This window comes from Oncorhynchus tshawytscha, linkage group LG01 (assembly GCF_018296145.1).
Source record: "Oncorhynchus tshawytscha isolate Ot180627B linkage group LG01, Otsh_v2.0, whole genome shotgun sequence".
In the NCBI taxonomy this organism is placed as follows: domain Eukaryota; kingdom Metazoa; phylum Chordata; class Actinopteri; order Salmoniformes; family Salmonidae; genus Oncorhynchus; species Oncorhynchus tshawytscha.
In genome coordinates this window covers 80,935,371-80,952,331 of record NC_056429.1, presented here as the reverse complement: position 1 = coordinate 80,952,331, position 16,961 = coordinate 80,935,371, and the positions used below count along the sequence as shown (strand labels likewise).

Here is a 16,961-nt window from a genome sequence, read left to right as displayed (position 1 = left end):
TTATGAAGTCACTGTGACCCGCCATATTCAGAAGCTTGAATACCCCATTAGAATAAAAAAAAGCTTGATAACCCCATCAGATTTTTGCCCCCCCCCCCGAAAAATAAAAAATAATTAATGATGGTTTTTATTATATTTTAGTTAGTTTTGGAGTCAAACATAAAAGTTTTAGTATAGTTTTAGTTTTTCAAACAGATGTTATTTTATTTCAGTTTACTTAATCGTTTTTTTAATGATTTGTTTTTAGTTTACAATAATAACCTTGACACAAACACACACACACCTTAGGGGAGGTGTTATTCTTTACTTTGTGCAGCTACAGGTGGGTTGATTCATTCTTGCAGGCACGGACGTTGTTGCACCTGTGCCAGTCTCTGCTTTGGTAGCAGTCTCACTCACAGGTTGACGGACTCCGGACACTGACTCATCAACTACTTTTGTAACAGGTATGAAACAACCATGCATTCTCTCTCTCTTTCTCGTTTTAGTCCCATACGGAAAAAAATACAAGTCAATATATTTAACGTCACATAAATAAATACTTCAGATACATTTGCATCTTTGCTAATATAATATTCCAGAAATGCATGGCTATGACATTTAGTCTATAGTGTGGCCAAAGTGGTTCCTAATTTGACTTCTTAAATCAGACATGAATCCCTTTGTGACATGGGGAATGGAAGCTTGTTGTGTGCAACAGGGTGGGGCAATTTAATGCAATATTCCCAAAACGTTTAATTATTTAAACATTTCTGGCCTGTCTATCTATGGGTAACAGGGTGAAATGTTATGCTTAACACATTCAGGTTTTCACCACAAAACACCAGAAAATTGCCAAAAAGATTAGAATCAGCTCACCTGCTTTTACACTATGATTTGACTATCAGATATTTATTTTGAATGTTTCTTTTGAATGTATCAATATTTCTTTTGAAATAAATATTTAAACCATTTTAGAAGGAGAGTTCAGTTCCCGTAACAGGATTGACCTTAAAATGAGGGAGGGACAGACATAAATGAATTACTAACCACATTAAATAAATAACAATCTTCAGAATTAACTTTGTCAAAGCAACAAAATTACTTAGGCTTTACAATTATGTTGAAAACGTAAGAGCATTTAATAAAATAAATATATGATTTTTTTAAAATTCACATACACCGGGTAGGTGCAGTGAAATGTGTTGTTTTACAGGGTCAGCCATAGTAGTATGGCACCCCTGGAGCAAATTAGGGTTACGTGCCTTGCTCAAGGGCACATCGACAGCTTTTTCACTTTGTCTGCTTGGGTATTTGAACCAGTGACCAATGTTCTAACAGCTAGGCTACCTGCCACCCTATTTTGGGGGGTTAGTGAGTTCAAATCTTCCTAGAAGTCACAGAGTGTGCACAGAGGGACATGTCAAAATGCTGCATTTTTTGCACTTTAGCATGTCTTTATTCATATTGAAAATCCAATGTATTGAATTGTTCATGTGGTCTATATTAAAGGGCACTTAATTTCATTTAATAGTGTCAATTAAGTATTGGTGTCATGTATCTGTGCTTTACTACTTTTTCACCAAGAAAGCAAATCTATACACAGATTAGTGCTGGTGTTTGTTGGGTGTCAACATTTTGTTTTCAGATTTAAGTGTTGAGACACAACAGCTAAGTAAGGCTAAAGTGTAAACTGACAACTAGGATCTGACAACTACGATCAGCTGACAACAACAACAAAGGAAAACCTGAGAGAGAACATGTTGTAATCTAAGCTATTTAATTACAGACCTACCATGCATGACTGGTTTTACAAAAAAGGGTAGTTGCCAAGGGTGATAGGTAAAGTTTTGTTGATCAAACGTCTTCCTTTGAACTTTTATTCAAGGTTAAAGAAAAATCTATAGTAAGTATCAGAATATCAGCCCTACATGTTGTTGCATTTCTGAGATGTCAAAAAAAACAAGACAGACAGAAGAGAAGTAAACAGAATGATTACATCGAGGTACATACAGTAAGTACTTTGTCTGAATATCTACAAAGGTGTAAACAAGTATTTATGTTAATACCTCTCTGGGTGAATGACAGTAATTGCCATTTGTTTCTTTGTCACTAAACCACAGGAAAGACTTCACGCTTTATGAATACGGGTCTTGCACGCCTAGTAATATGATGTTCTAGAATGCTCTAGATTGCCTGGCCTCAGAGGAACTGAAGGTTAAAAGGGGTGACAGAGGGCCCAGGGCAGAATAGGGGGCTGGGGCCACCTGCATGAAGTACACCGTTCTGTGCCAGTGAACCCTGGATGGGGTGGCAGAATGTTATTAGTTGAATATTAAGTGAGCATGTAATGGAGTTGTAAGCAAGGGCCCTGAGCGGTACAGGAAATAAACCCTGTTTGTTGGCCAAAGTGTTTTCCCTTGTTTTATCCCTCTAGTCCAGTTGTCCCTGAATCGTTGACACGCAGCTGTGTGCCATTGTGGAACAGTGGATAAACTAGCCTGGTCCCCAAATCTTGCCATTGGTGTGACAATGACAGATCTGAGATGAGGCTTGAGCTAAGCTTTATGCAAGCTTGCTGCTTGCTTAGGATCTGTGTTAGAGGAAAGTTTACTGTAGGGCATAGCCTGCTTTGCTTTGGCTGTGTGTACTTTATGTAGGTGTCGAGTCAGCTGTGCTGTTTTGTACACAAAAGGCATAAGTTCCAGCAACAGGGTAGAGGCTGAATTGCAGGTGAATTGTGCAGGCATTGAGTGCAGTAAGGCAAAGGTTTTCAGCACAAACATGCATTCTGGAAGGGCACCAGCTTTACGGAATATTACTGCACACAAGCAAGCGATGTGTGTGTGCACTGTGCACAGCAAGGACAATCAGAGATGATAGGAGTAAATATGTGCACAAAATAAGAAAAAAAATGGTTTCAATATATTTAACATCATATAAAAAATTAAAAAATCTAACATTTGCATCTAATGCCTTAAAATGTCTTCCAGAGATGCATACAGCACCTTCAGAAAGTATTCATACCCCTTGACTTCCACGTTTTATGTTACAGCCTGAATTCGAAATATATATATATTTAATTCACCCACACAATACCCCATAATGTGAAAACATGTTTTTTGACATTTTTGCTAATTTATTGAAAATGAAATATCTCTTTTACATAAGTATTGACAACCTTGAGTCAATACTTTGTAGAAGCTCCTTTGGCAGCGATTACAGAGTTCTCTTGTGTATGTCTGTACCAGCTTTGCACATGCGGATTTAGGGATTTTCGCACAATGTTACGTGCAGATTTTATCAAGTTCTATTCATTTAGATGGGGAGCGGTGGTGAACAGCAATATTGAATTTTAAAAGCCTGCTATGTGAAATGAAGTCCCCTTCAATATAGACCACAGGGAGAATTCAATTAATATGGATATGGATCAATATGGATAAATACTAGCTAAAGTGTCAAAATTCAGCATTTTGAAATGTCCTTCCGTTCACCCTCTGTGACTTTTAAGATAACATTAAACCACTAACCCCCCAAATTACATTCCACAGATTTTCAATGGGATTCAAATCTGTGCTTTGGCTGGGCCACTCAAGAACTTTCACATTCTTGTTCTGACATGGTGTTTTGAATTCAGGACAAATGGTAAAATGTTTGTCTCATCAGACCACAGAATCTTTTGCCTTATGTTCTCAGTCTTTCATGTGCCTTTTCGTAAAACTCCAGGCGTGCTGTCATGTGCCTTTTTCTCAGAAGTGGCTTCTGTTCTGTCTGCCCATATATCCCAGATTGGTGAAGTGCTTTAGAGACTGTTGTACTTCTGGCAGGTCAGCCATGGAACTCTGTAGTTCTGTCAGAGTGATCATTGTGTTCTTGGTCATCTAAAAGCAACTACATTTCTTGGTCTTTACAATTATTGTAAAAATGAGTATTTTGTGGGGTTAGTGGGTTAATTTTTCCTAGAAGTCACAGAGGGTGAATGGAGGGACATTTGAAAATGCAGAATTTTGGCACTTTAGCAAGTCTTCATTCATATTGAAAATCTGATTTGTTGAATTCTCCCTGTGGTCTGTACTAAAGGGGATTTCATATAACAGGCTTTTAAAATTCAATATTGGTGCATAATTTCTACTTAACATATCAAAGGGATTCAAAAGAGACACATTTCGAGGAATGACCCAGTACAGGTTAAGTTCTACCCATTGGATGTTGGTTGCAATGCTCTTGTCAAATTGATATATGCATGTGAAAATATATTCTAAAGTACTTTCTTTAATGTATTTCAGAATTTACTGTATTTTGAAATAAAAAGAACAATTCATTCTGATGCATATAACATATATTATGATATACATTATTTTATTTTTTATTTTTTAAATAAGTTATTTGGACAATTTTATGTCCCGAACAGTAATTCGGATTCCCATGTAAAAAAGCCTTTTCAGTCACTGAAATATCACACATAATATTTGTTTTGGATCGAAATGTTCCAAATTCTCTCGTGGTTAACTCCCAGGAAGTTTGAAAACACAGGCTAAGTGGGCGGGGAACTTATATTCAGGAACTCACCTTGACTGACAGTTCTTTGAAACACCTTCATCAAGCAACTTGGAAGCAGTGAGCAGTGTTGCAGTAAAATCATCTCAAGCAGATTTGGTGACACACAATACAGCTAAAACACTGAAATTGCATTAATAATGTCAATTTTGTTCATATACATCTCCTGTTCTCTCGTGATGCATTTCCCAGCAGCACTGACAGATGTGTTGACATGACAACTGCATCAGAGTTTTGAACCCCCCCACCCACCCACCGCCCTTTTGTTCCATGCTGGCTGAAGACCTAGCTAGCCAGTAACTAGCTAACACCAGACACAGATGAAGACCTAGCTAGCCAGTAACTAGCTAACACCAGACACAGATGAAGACCTAGCTAGCCAGTAATTAGCTAACACCAGACACAGATGAAGACCTAGCTAGCCAGTAATTAGCTAACACCAGACACAGATGAAGACCTAGCTAGCCAGTAACTAGCTAACACCAGACACAGATGAAGACCTAGCTAGCCAGTAACTAGCTAACACCAGACACAGATGAAGACCTAGCTAGCCAGTAACTAGCTAACACCAGACACAGATGAAGACCTAGCTAGCCAGTAACTAGCTAACACCAGACACAGATGAAGACCTAGCTAGCCAGTAACTAGCTAACACCAGACACAGATGAAGACCTAGCTAGCCAGTAACTAGCTAACACCAGACACAGATGAAAGGGGAAACATATAAGCATCTTCACATACTGTAGATGAATAGGTTAAACTTTTAATTATATTTTCTGACGCCCTACAGTAAAGCTTTCACATCGGTAGAAGCTCTCTAGCTCTCCACGCCCCTCTGAAACACACCTTTGCAGTGTTGGTTACACGGCAGTAAGAGAAGTAAGAGAATATTATGTTACCATTGGTGTTTTAAAATGGGAGCGTTAGGGTGATGTCATCCTATCCCGTTAATAATCTCCTGAATCCAAGTGTTTGACATGGGGGAGGGGGACCAGTAACTTTATGATCAAACTTTATCAATGTAGAAGCAACAGTCATTTTTTTATCCTTTGGTCATCATACTTTGATCTGGTTTCACCCAAATATCATCCCATTTCATGAAAAACATGATTTTGACTGTTCAAGACCTTTAAATATTTCACATATCCTACATTTAAAAATAAAATATGGGTGGTGTGGAGAACAACGCCTTCCCGTGTCTTCTAAGGATAACCCTGAGACACGATGCTCTCTCTGTGTGTGTGTGTGTGTGTGTGTGTGTGTCTCCCTATACCTGTGGCCTAAAGCAACTACAGTTATGTTGTGAGTGGTGCCTATGTCCACAAGGACAACTGGGTTACTTGCTGTAAATGCATGATATATTATTCTATAATATTATTATTATTATGTTATATAGACTTATTGTATGTGATCTCTGATAAAATATAATCTAATTAACATGAACAGAAAAATAAACCTACTTGACATAAATGTCAGGCATTGTATATGGTTGGTAGTCTACTCGGCCTCTGTGGAAATACCCTATTATGACGCTTCATAGAGAACAGTGCAAACTGGATAGAAATCAAAGAGAAAATGTGAAACTTAATCTGACCACAGTGTAACTTGATTCAATTAAACTGAAATTAAGACCTTTATTCTGGTGCATAGGCGACTTATGTTTTATTGCCTATTTCTCACCAGTGTGCTGTAGATTCCTTCCTATATTCCTAGCTTCATCACTAAACATGTTTTCAAATGCAATACTAAACTTGTTTTAATAGATTTAGATGAATAAACAGATTTTACTCATGGAAATCTATTTGTATGAAACTATCAACATTGGGAGGGAACAAAACAATCTGTTAACATATTTGGAGGGGGCTGTTGTGAACTTCTTTCCTTGTTCACCATATTGTCTTGGGAGGTATGGGCCTTAATTAAGCAATATTGAACCTGACTGAGGGTTGCATCCCTAATTGCATCCTATTTCCTGTATAGTGCACTACTTTTGACCAGGGCCCATTTGAACAATGGAAAAGGGCTCTGATCAAAAGTAGTGCACTATATAGGGAATAGGGTGCCATTTAAGATGACTAATGGGTAATGTAGGTTGATCAAATTAGGGCTGGTCACAACATAACGTAGCTGGGGCTAAGTGTGTACACAGCTTACAACTGTCTTAACAGTGAGTTTATAGCAGTAAAAACCTTTTCGTCATAAAGCAATTTCAACCTCATTTACTATAAAGTATGTTGTGTTAAGTCCATTTGGATTTGTGTGTTTTGTTTTCCGTTTGAACATCTTGACTATAGTCAGTGTAAATATGTGTTGCTTTAGGCAAAATACATACCGCTGTGATTAAGAGTTTTATGACCTGTGAAATGTGATTAAAATTAGTGTTATTATACCGTATAACAGTCTAACAGAAGGAGGATTAACTTTCAAAAGGAGACAGTTGTGGTAATGTAAAGATGATGCTCAGAAATACAGGAGTTTCCATTCAATAGTATATTATTGTCAGAATTTTAACATTGTGGTTTCCAAAATTATGTTTTGTTTCCTTCTTTCATTTAAAGATATTAACATTTTGGAGAAGAACGGGTTATAGAAAGTTAGTAGAACCTTTTTTCTGTATAACCTTATATTCTGGCAATGGGGGCTACATTTTTAGCCAGGAGGAAGCTACATCTTTTGCCAGGAGGAAGCTGTCAAGATGTGTATGAAGGCGAAGTCAGGTGCAGGAGAGCAGAGTATGATAAATAAAGCGCACTTTATTGTAGTTCCAAACCGGGAGCACAACAAAACAAACTCGCTCAAAAGAACGTAACAATAAAGTAAAACGCTAAAGGACATCGCTTGACAATAAACAATTACACACAAACATGATGGGAAACCGAGGGTTAAATACAAGTAGATTGATTGGGGAAATGAAAACCAGGTGTGTATGGAACAAGACAAGACAAATGGAGATATGAAAAATGGAGCGGCTATGGCTAGAAAGCCGGTGACTTCGATCGCCGAACGCCGCCAGAACAAGGAGACGAGCCGACTTTGGCGGAAGTCGTGACAGAAGCAGAGTTTCAGACCATAAAGTCTGGTTGACTCAGATAGGCGGAGAATAGGAGTGATCGCACTCGGACGGAAAAAGAGAGAATGCTTTCAGTGGTGTTTGTGTGTGAGTAAAGAGGATGCGCTCAGTGGTTTGGCTGTGATGGAGCCTTCTTCTGCCCATGATTGTTCCAGTTTCCACATTAATTCTTCTCCTCAGCCTCAGTCTAACCTAGACCAATTCAGTCCTGTGGCGTTCCTTTACTGGCTTGTAGACAACACAACACTTTTGACTCCACCCAAATAAAAGTCACTTCAACAGTGGGCCATGCACTGCCTTGCATGCACAACCTCATCCATTTCGAGTTACAGGTTTAAGATGAGTACAGAATTATTTGTCCAAGTACACTGTAAAATCGAATTACCGTTGAGTTAGTAATCTGAAAGTAATACTATCCAACCACTGGCACTTGACTCAAAACGTGTATTTTAGCTGGTTCTACAAACAATCAACACGTCACAAAATTTAAACCACCCTAGTTACTGTAAGTGTTACGTGTTTCTCCTTAGATGACCTTGGTAAGACAAAATATATAAGTTACAGGAAGCCCTGTGAGTGGCAGGGCAATATAAACAAACTGCAGTAGGGAAAAATACACCTCTGCATAATCATGCCACATGATACTTCCAAGTAGCTGAAAACACCACAGAAAATTAATGGGGCCAACAGGGTCTGTTGCCATGGGTTTTTGCATCTCTAGGCAACTGCCTCATTATGATAAACGGTATTGACACAGTGCATGGAGGCAGGGAAAAAGGGAATCATAGATGGTAAACATTCCCAGATTAACATTTTAAAATAGCATCTTGAGAGAAGAAAAGTGTGCCATGGGAGAAAAGACAAAATATGAGGAAGAACCAATAAGAAAAAAAGAAAACCACTTCCATGAAATTATGAACAACCAGCTGTGGAAAAAGGTAGGCAATAAAGTGTCTGCCACTCCCTTCCTCTCTCTCTTCCCCCTTGTCAATATGCCTTGTCTCAAAGTTTTCACTGTCAACAAAAAAGCATCCTTAGCTTTCTTCTCTCGAGCACTAATCACAAACGCAGGTACACTGAACAAAAATATAAACGCAACATGTAAAATGTTGGTCCCGTGTTTCATGAGCTGAAATAAAAGATGCAAGAAAAAAAAACTTATTTCTCAAAAATGTTGTGCACAAATTTGTTTACAACACTGGTAGTGAGCATTTTTCCTTCGTCAAGATAATCCATCCACCTGACAGGTGTGGCATATCAAGAAGCTGATTAAACAGCATGATCATTACCCAGGTGCACCTTGCGCTGGAGACAATAAAATGTCAGTCTAAAATGTGCAGTTCTGTCACGAAACACAATGCCACAGATGTCTTAAGTTTTGAGGGAGAGCGCAAATGTCATGATGACTGCAGGAATGTCCACCAGCACTGTTGCCAGAGAATTGAATGTTAATTTCTTTACCAATGTAATTTTACAGAATTTGGCAATATGCCCAACCGGCTTCACAACCGCAGACCTGTCACGGCTGTCGTAAGTACGGGACCAAGGCGCAGCGGATGTTGAGTTCCACATATTTATTGCAAAGTGAAACTTAAAGAAAAAACAATAAATCAATAACCGTGACTACGTGGTGCACATGCACAAACACAAAACAATATCCCACAAACACAGGTGGGAAAAATAGCTACTTAAATATGATCCCCAACTAGAGACAACGATTACCAGCTGCCTCTAATGGAGAATCATACAAAACACCAACATAGAAAGTATAAACTGGAAAACAACATAGAAATGATAAACTAGAATACCCCCTAGTCACGCCCTGACCTACAACACCATAGAGAAACAAGGGCTCTCTATGGTCAGGGCGTGACAAGACCATGTGTGACCGCACCAGCCCAGGCTTCCACATCCGGCTTCTTGACCTGAGGGATCATCTGAGACCAGCCACCTGGACAACTGATGAAACTGTGGGTTTGCACAAAGAATTTCTCCACAAACTCGTCATCCTCACCAGGGTCTTGACCTGACTGCAGTTTGGCGTCGTAACCGATTCCAGTGGGCATATGCTCACCGTCGATGGCCATTGGCAGACTGGAGACGTGTGCTCTTCACGGATGAATCCTGGTTTCAACTGTACGGGGCAGATGGCAAACAGTGTGTATGGCATTAGCTGATGTCAACATTGTGAACAGAGTGCCCCATGGTGGCGCTGGGGTTATGGTATAGGCAGGCATAAGCGACGGACAATGAACACAATTGCATTTTTTCAATGGCAATTTGAATGCACAGAGATTCTGTGATGAGATCCTAAGGGACCATTGTCCTTTCATTCATTTGCCGCCATCAACTCATGTTTCAGCATGATAATGCACATCCCTATGTCGCAAGGATCTGTACACAATTCCTGGAAGCTGAAAATGTCCCAGTTTTTCCATGACCTGCAAACTCACCAGACATGTCACCCATTGGCCAGTAAAATCATTGAAATTGTTTCATGTTGCGCTGATATTTTTGAAATGTTAGGACTTTGTCAAGCTGCTCTATATCGACGTGTACAACAGTGTGCCCCAGTTCCAGCAAATATCCAGCAACTTCGAACAGCCACTGAAGGGGAGTGGGACAACATTCCACCGGCCACAATCAACAGCCTGATCAACTCTATGCAAAGGATATGTGTCAAGTGTGCATGAGAATAATGGTGGTTACACCAGATACTGACTAGTTTTCTGATCCATGCCTTTTTTTTAAGGTATCTGTGACCAATAGATGCATATCTGTATTCCCAGTCATGTGAAATCCAAAGATTATGGCCTAATTAATTTATTGATATGAACTGTAATGCAGTAAAATCGTTGAAATTGTTTCATGCTGTGCTGATATTTTTGTTGGACCAATCTGAAATGTTACGACTTTGTCAAGCTGCAGTAACCGACAAAAAAACACAATTGACAATGATTTCTGTGTCATTTGGAGAAATGAAAATTAATCTAACTTTTGTGCACTAGTGGGGCGACTAAGCAAAAATACTAAATTGTGCATTTCGTGATAAAAGCACCAAAGTTGGCACAGAGGTAAATGCAAGCAGACTGAAAAGATGTAGCCACCCCAGATTTGGCCCCTGGGGGGCATTGCAGTCACTATAACAAAAAAAGAACTAAGGAATTGAAATACATATTTTGCCTTAAATCAATGTATGTGGTGAGAGTCTCATCTTTGAGATTCAATTGGAACTGACCTGATAGCCCATAGCATTCTAAAGTTAGAGCTACAAGTCTGTTGGCACCGGTGCCCATATCACCCATATTAGAAGCCATCTTTGGTCGTACCGGTATGTCAGATTAGCTCAATCACCAATATCTCAGACTCTAAGTATCACTGAAAAACAATACTTTGAATAAATAACAGACATGCTCATGAAAATAATTCACTAGAAACTGTTAGAAACATAACAAAACATACAAAAACATATGTTTTTTTACATCACATTTGACTATAAATGTGTGAACAATTTTTAAAATCCGCTTATTTTGGAGCATTTAAACCATTTACTGTTTTATAAAAGGTTAACTAGAGTCGATGTCTGTGCCCCGAGAAAATCGAATTAGCATTATACAAAAAAAGTCATTTTGCATGAGCTGCGTCTCAATCCACCGATGGCCTTCCACATCTGCGTTGGAAGGTGGCCGAGCTACAGTGGTGTAGATGTAAGATCTTTCTTATATCTCTCAGATATAGGACAGACACTTTAAAACAAACTTCCTTTTGATGTATTTTTTGACTATCTGTTTTTCCATGTATGAATCTGTTATTCAATATGTTACTATAGGCTAATAAGAGTAAGGCAAAATTCTTACTCTCTTTTTCATTTTTTAAATACATTTCACTGCATCAGAGATAGTGTACACAGACATTTTAGCTTTGCAGCCTTCTTCAGTGTGTATGTGCACGTTTTTTTGTCATTCAAAACAGCATTTATGGGGAACTGGTTAGCAGCAGGTGCTTCTAATCAGAATAGATATATATATTTTTTACATCTCAGTCGACCTGACAGGTCATACAGGCTCTAGTTTTGTCACACCTGGACTACTTCCCAGTTGTTTGGTCATGTGCGGCAAAGAGGGATATACAGTGAGCTCCAAAAGTATTGGGACAGTGACAATATTGTTGTTGTTTTGGCTCTGTACTCCAGCACTTTGGATTTGAAATTATTTGATGACTATGAGGTTAAAGTGCAGACTGTCATCTTTAATTTGAGCAAATTTTCATCCATTTCGGATTATCCATTTAGAAATTGCAGCACTTTTTGTATGTGGTCCCTCCATTTTAGGGGACCGAAAGTGCAGTATTGGGACAAATTCACGTATACATATGTGTATTAAAGTAGTCAAAAGTTCTGTATTTGGTCCCATATTCCTAGCGCTCAATGACTACATCAAGCTTGTGACTACAAACTTGTTAGATGCATTTGCTGTTTGTTTTGGTTCTGTTTCAGATGATTTTCTACCCAATAGAAATTCATGGTAAATAATATATTGTGTCATTTTGGAGTCATTTCTATTGCAAATAAGTATAGAATATGTTTCTAAACACTTCTACGTAATGTGGATGCTACCATGATTAATGATATTCCTGAATGAATCGTGAATAATGATGAGTGAGAAAGTTACAGATGCACAAATATCATACCCCCCCCCCCCAAATAAATGCTAACCTCCCCTGCTATTGTAATGGTGAGAGGTTAGCATGTCTTGGAGGTATGATATTTGTGTGTCTGTAACTTTCTCACTCATCGTTATTCATGACATACTGTACATCACATTTCACCAACATGTTTGATAGATTTCTTTATCGTTCGTAGTTAAATAAGTGTGGATTCTGAAAGTTAGAATTTAATGAGGTGTCTGATGATAGTATAAGCCAGTGATGACAATAGACTTGATGCTTTTACAGCTATCATTGAAAGTAAATATATTGAAAAAATGAAATAAGCTTTACCGCTACTCCTTTTTGAGTGTGGACCATCACCCCTTATTGCTTCCAAAACTTTCATAAAATAAAAATGTTACTGCTTGATAATGTCTCTTTGAAATCGTTACCAAATTGGGGTCAGAGAGAGAGAGCGACCACATTTCAACTCAACTGCTTTCCATCTAAACATTCTTTTGCCAATGAATCTCAGAGAGAAGTCTCCCAAATCACCATCAAGTTGATTCCAATCGCAGAAATGTTCCATCATAATGATGGAATTGCACAACCTCTCCACATAAGTGTTCTCCTCCCTAACACACAAACACCTAACTCAAATCCACACACTCAAAATGACCATGACCCACCAACAAACCATGTGAATGTATCTGGATGGAGTGTGCTGTTGTAAAACTGTTGTCCTTCAAATGCCACCATACTCTAGTAAATATATTTGTTCAGATATTTTGTAAATTATGTTTGTTTAATTCTTAATTTATAATCTCGGAACCCAGAACCAAATCTCAGTTTGGCCACCAGTTTTAGAGACTACGATTCATAACAGTAACATGTTCAGTGTTATACAGTAGATAATACATTCATTAAACATTATTTTCTTGTCTCTCTTCTTCCCAGATCTTACAGGATGAACAAAGAGTACACAGAGGTCAGTCCCTCTGATCCCTCCGTTAACGCCTACACCACCACCCTGTCCGCTGTGAAGGCCGAGATCGACTACAAGCGCAAGAAGTGCCGCTACGTCCGCAAAGATGGCAAGTGCAATGTCCTGTTCCGCCATGTTCCTGAGGAGTGGCTCATGTACATCACTGACATCTTCACCACGCTGGTGGAGATCAGATGGCGCGTCATGTTCCTCATCTTCGCCCTCTCCTACATCTTCTCCTGGCTCTTCTTCGGCATCATCTATTGGGTGATTGCCATGGCTAACGGCGACATGAAGGACCCGACTAACGCCCCCTGCGTGTACGAGGTGAGGGACTTCACTGGGGCTTTCCTCTTCTCACTGGAGACCCAGACCACGATCGGTTATGGTTTTAGGGGGATGTCGGAGAACTGCATGGTGGCGATTATCGTTGTGACTGTGCAGGACGTCATCAGCTGTTTTATTGATACATTTGTCATCGGTATCGCTGTGGCGAAGATGGCATCGGCACGGAAACGAGCGCAGACGGTGGGCTTCAGCAACTGCGCCGTCATTAACTTGCAAAATGGGCAGTTGTGCCTGTCTTGGAGGATTGGGGACTTCCGCCGGCACCACATGGTGGAGGGGAAGGCTCGCGCCCAAATCTTCCGACCCAACATGCACGCCACAGGCTCGGAAGATGTCAACTACAAGGACCTGGAAATCAAACAGAGTGATTTAATTTTAGCGATACCAACCACCATCTTCCACGTTATTGAGCCAAGTAGTCCACTCTACCGCATGAGCCTAGAGGAGCTTCGGAAAGATGACTTTGAGTTGGTGGTGTCCTTCACCTACACAGACGACTCGACGGGCATCCTGCACCAGACCCGCACCTCCTACACGCCCGACGAGATCCACTGGGGACATCTGTTCCAAGAGATGCTGAATGTTAACCGGAGGTACTACAAGATAGACTACTCCATGTTCCACCACACTGCTAAGGTCCTGGTTCCGGAGGTCAGTGCAGAGGAGTACGAGCAAATGAAGCTTGGGCATTACCCACGCAACTCGCCGCGCCCCAAGCGCCCATGCATTAATCGCAAACCCCCGACTGTGACTGTAGAACTGGTGAATGGCACCCCAGAACCAGAAGAACATGTTGCCACGGTTGCCACTATTGCAGCAGTTTGTGAGGATCACTGACATTTGTGTCTTACAAGGAACCCTAATCTGACATAGATGTTCTACTGATATGATGATGCCAACACAGTGATCAATGGCCCTTCAGAAACATATGAACTCATGGACAATTTGATCATTTCTTCACAGGCAACAGTAAGAGCAGGCTGTGTACTTAGTGGAATGTCTTGCAGGAAGTAACCCCCCCAACCCACACAAATGTGGAAACTGCTGTCGTGTTGCTTGCTAAGTTTTTTGTCAAACTTAGTATCTATGGTGGAGTCACAATATAATACAAACAATTATACAATGTCTGCTCCTCAATATGATAGATAGGCTACTGAAATCAAAGAGATACAGAAAATGAATAAAAATAAGATATTCATGATTTTTATGGAGAGGTTATAGTAACTTAGTACTGTCATCTACAACAGAAAGTACTATATAGAGATTCATTTATTTTCAGAATATGTTTTGAGGTGTCAGATAAAATGCTGTTTTATTTTGCTTTGTAAAATATGTACAGTGTCTTCAGAAGTACCCCTTGACTTATTTCACATTTTGTTACAGCCTGAATACAAAATGGATTAAATATGTTTTACTCACCCATCTACACACAATACCCCATAATGACAAAGTGAAAGCATGTATTTAGAAATGATTGCAACTTTATTTAAAATGAAATACAAAAATATCAAATTTACATAAGTATTCACATGCTAGAATCACCTTTAGCTGCGATTAGAGCTGTGAGTCTTTCTGGGTAAGTCTCTAAGAGCTTTGCATACCTTATTGTACAATATTTGCACATTATTCTTTTTAAAATTCTTCAAACTATGTCAAGTTGGTTGTTGATCATTGCTACACAGCCATTTTCAAATCTTGCCATAGATTTTCAAGCCGATTTAAGTCCAAACTGTAACTTTGCTAAATAGGAACATTCATTGTTGTCTTGGTAAGCAACTCCAGTGAATATTTGGCTGTGTTTTAGGTTATTGTCCTGCTGAAAGGTGAATTTGTTCCCCAGTGCTTTGTACCCCAAAGCAGACTGAACCAGGTTTTCCTCTAGGATTTTGCCGGTGCCTAGCTCTATTTCGTTAATTTTTCCTAAAAAACTCCCTAGTCCTTGCCGATGACAAGCATACTCATAACATGATGCAACCACCAACAAGCTTGAAAATATGAAGAGTGGTACTCAGTGATGTGTTGTGTTGGATTTGTTGAAACAAAATGCTTTATATTCAGGACATAAAGTTAATTTCTTACAACTTTACAACTTTTTTTACAACTTTAGTGCCTTATTGCAAACAGTATATATGTTTTGAAATCGTTGTATTCTGTACAGGCTTTCTTCTTTTCACACTGTCATTTAGATTAGTATTGTGCAGTAACTACAATGTTGTTGATCTATCCTCAGTTTTCTCCTATCCCAGCCATTCAAATCTGTTTTAAAGTTAGCATTGGCCTCATGGTGAAATCCCTGATCAGTTTCCTTCCTTTCTGGCAACTGAGTTAGGAAGGACGCTGTATCTTTGTAGTGACTGGGTGTATTGATACACCATCCAAAGTGTAATTAATAACTTCACCATGCTCAAAGGGATATTCAATGTCTGTTTATTTGTATTTTTACCCATCTACCAATAGATGCCTTATTTGCGAGGCATTTGAAAACCTCCCTGGTCTTTGAGGTGGTCATTCAGAAATCATGTTAAACACTATTATTGCACACAGAGTGAGTCCATGCTACATATTATGTGACTTGTTAAGGAACGTTTTTCCTCCTGAACTTAGTTAGGCTTGCTGTAACAAAGGGGTTGAATACTTTTAGACTCAAGACATTTCAGCTTTTAATTTTTAATTACTTTGTAAAAATGTCTAAAAACATAATTCCACTTTGACATTATGGGGTATTGTGTGTAGTGACACAATCTCAATTTAATCCATTTTAAATTCAGACTGTAACAGAAAATGTGGAACAAGTCAAGGGGTGTGAATACTTTCTGACGGCACTATATGTGAGTATGTTGAACACAATGATGTACCATCACATTACAGAAATGTTGAGCACAGTGGAATGAAGTGTTTTGCTTGTTGTGTGGTTAGTTTAAAACATGATACTTTTGCGCACGCTGTGTTCAATACACATTTACATCTGTTGCTTTTATAAACTGATCATTAAAATGATTCACTGCACAGCAAATTGGCCAGTGTTAATTAGTGTTGATTTTTCAATGTAACATTTCTAGTGTTGATTCAGAAATTAAAGTAACGCCGTAAGAGTTCAATTAAAACTCAGTGGTGTAAAATAATCCCAGTGTTTGTGTTAATAACCAGAGTTGAACAAAAAACACATCCATCATTATAATATTTACCAGCATGCCCTATTGCAGGTTGATTTTTAGAATAGTTTGTTTCAATATCTATGTTTGTGCATGTACATTGATTGATTAATTTATCTTATGCTACTCAAATATAAATAACATACATTTTTTAAAACTAATTCATTCCATAACTTAGATTTATTACACATATTACTGAAATGTTTGTTCCAGTTTAGATGCT

At 38.9% G+C, this 16,961-nt stretch overlaps 1 protein-coding gene across 1 annotated transcript; it reads left to right on the top strand.

Annotated features, from left to right (window-relative positions):
* Window positions 1-302: 302 nt before the first annotated feature.
* kcnj16 (potassium inwardly rectifying channel subfamily J member 16) lies at window positions 303-15,980 on the top strand. Its single transcript, XM_024431809.2, has 2 exons — window positions 303-446; window positions 13,211-15,980. The coding sequence occupies exon 2, from the start codon at window positions 13,221-13,223 to the stop codon at window positions 14,421-14,423; it is 1,203 nt and encodes a 400-aa protein (XP_024287577.1). The 5' UTR covers window positions 303-446; window positions 13,211-13,220; the 3' UTR covers window positions 14,424-15,980.
* The last annotated feature ends 981 nt before the right edge of the window (window positions 15,981-16,961 follow it).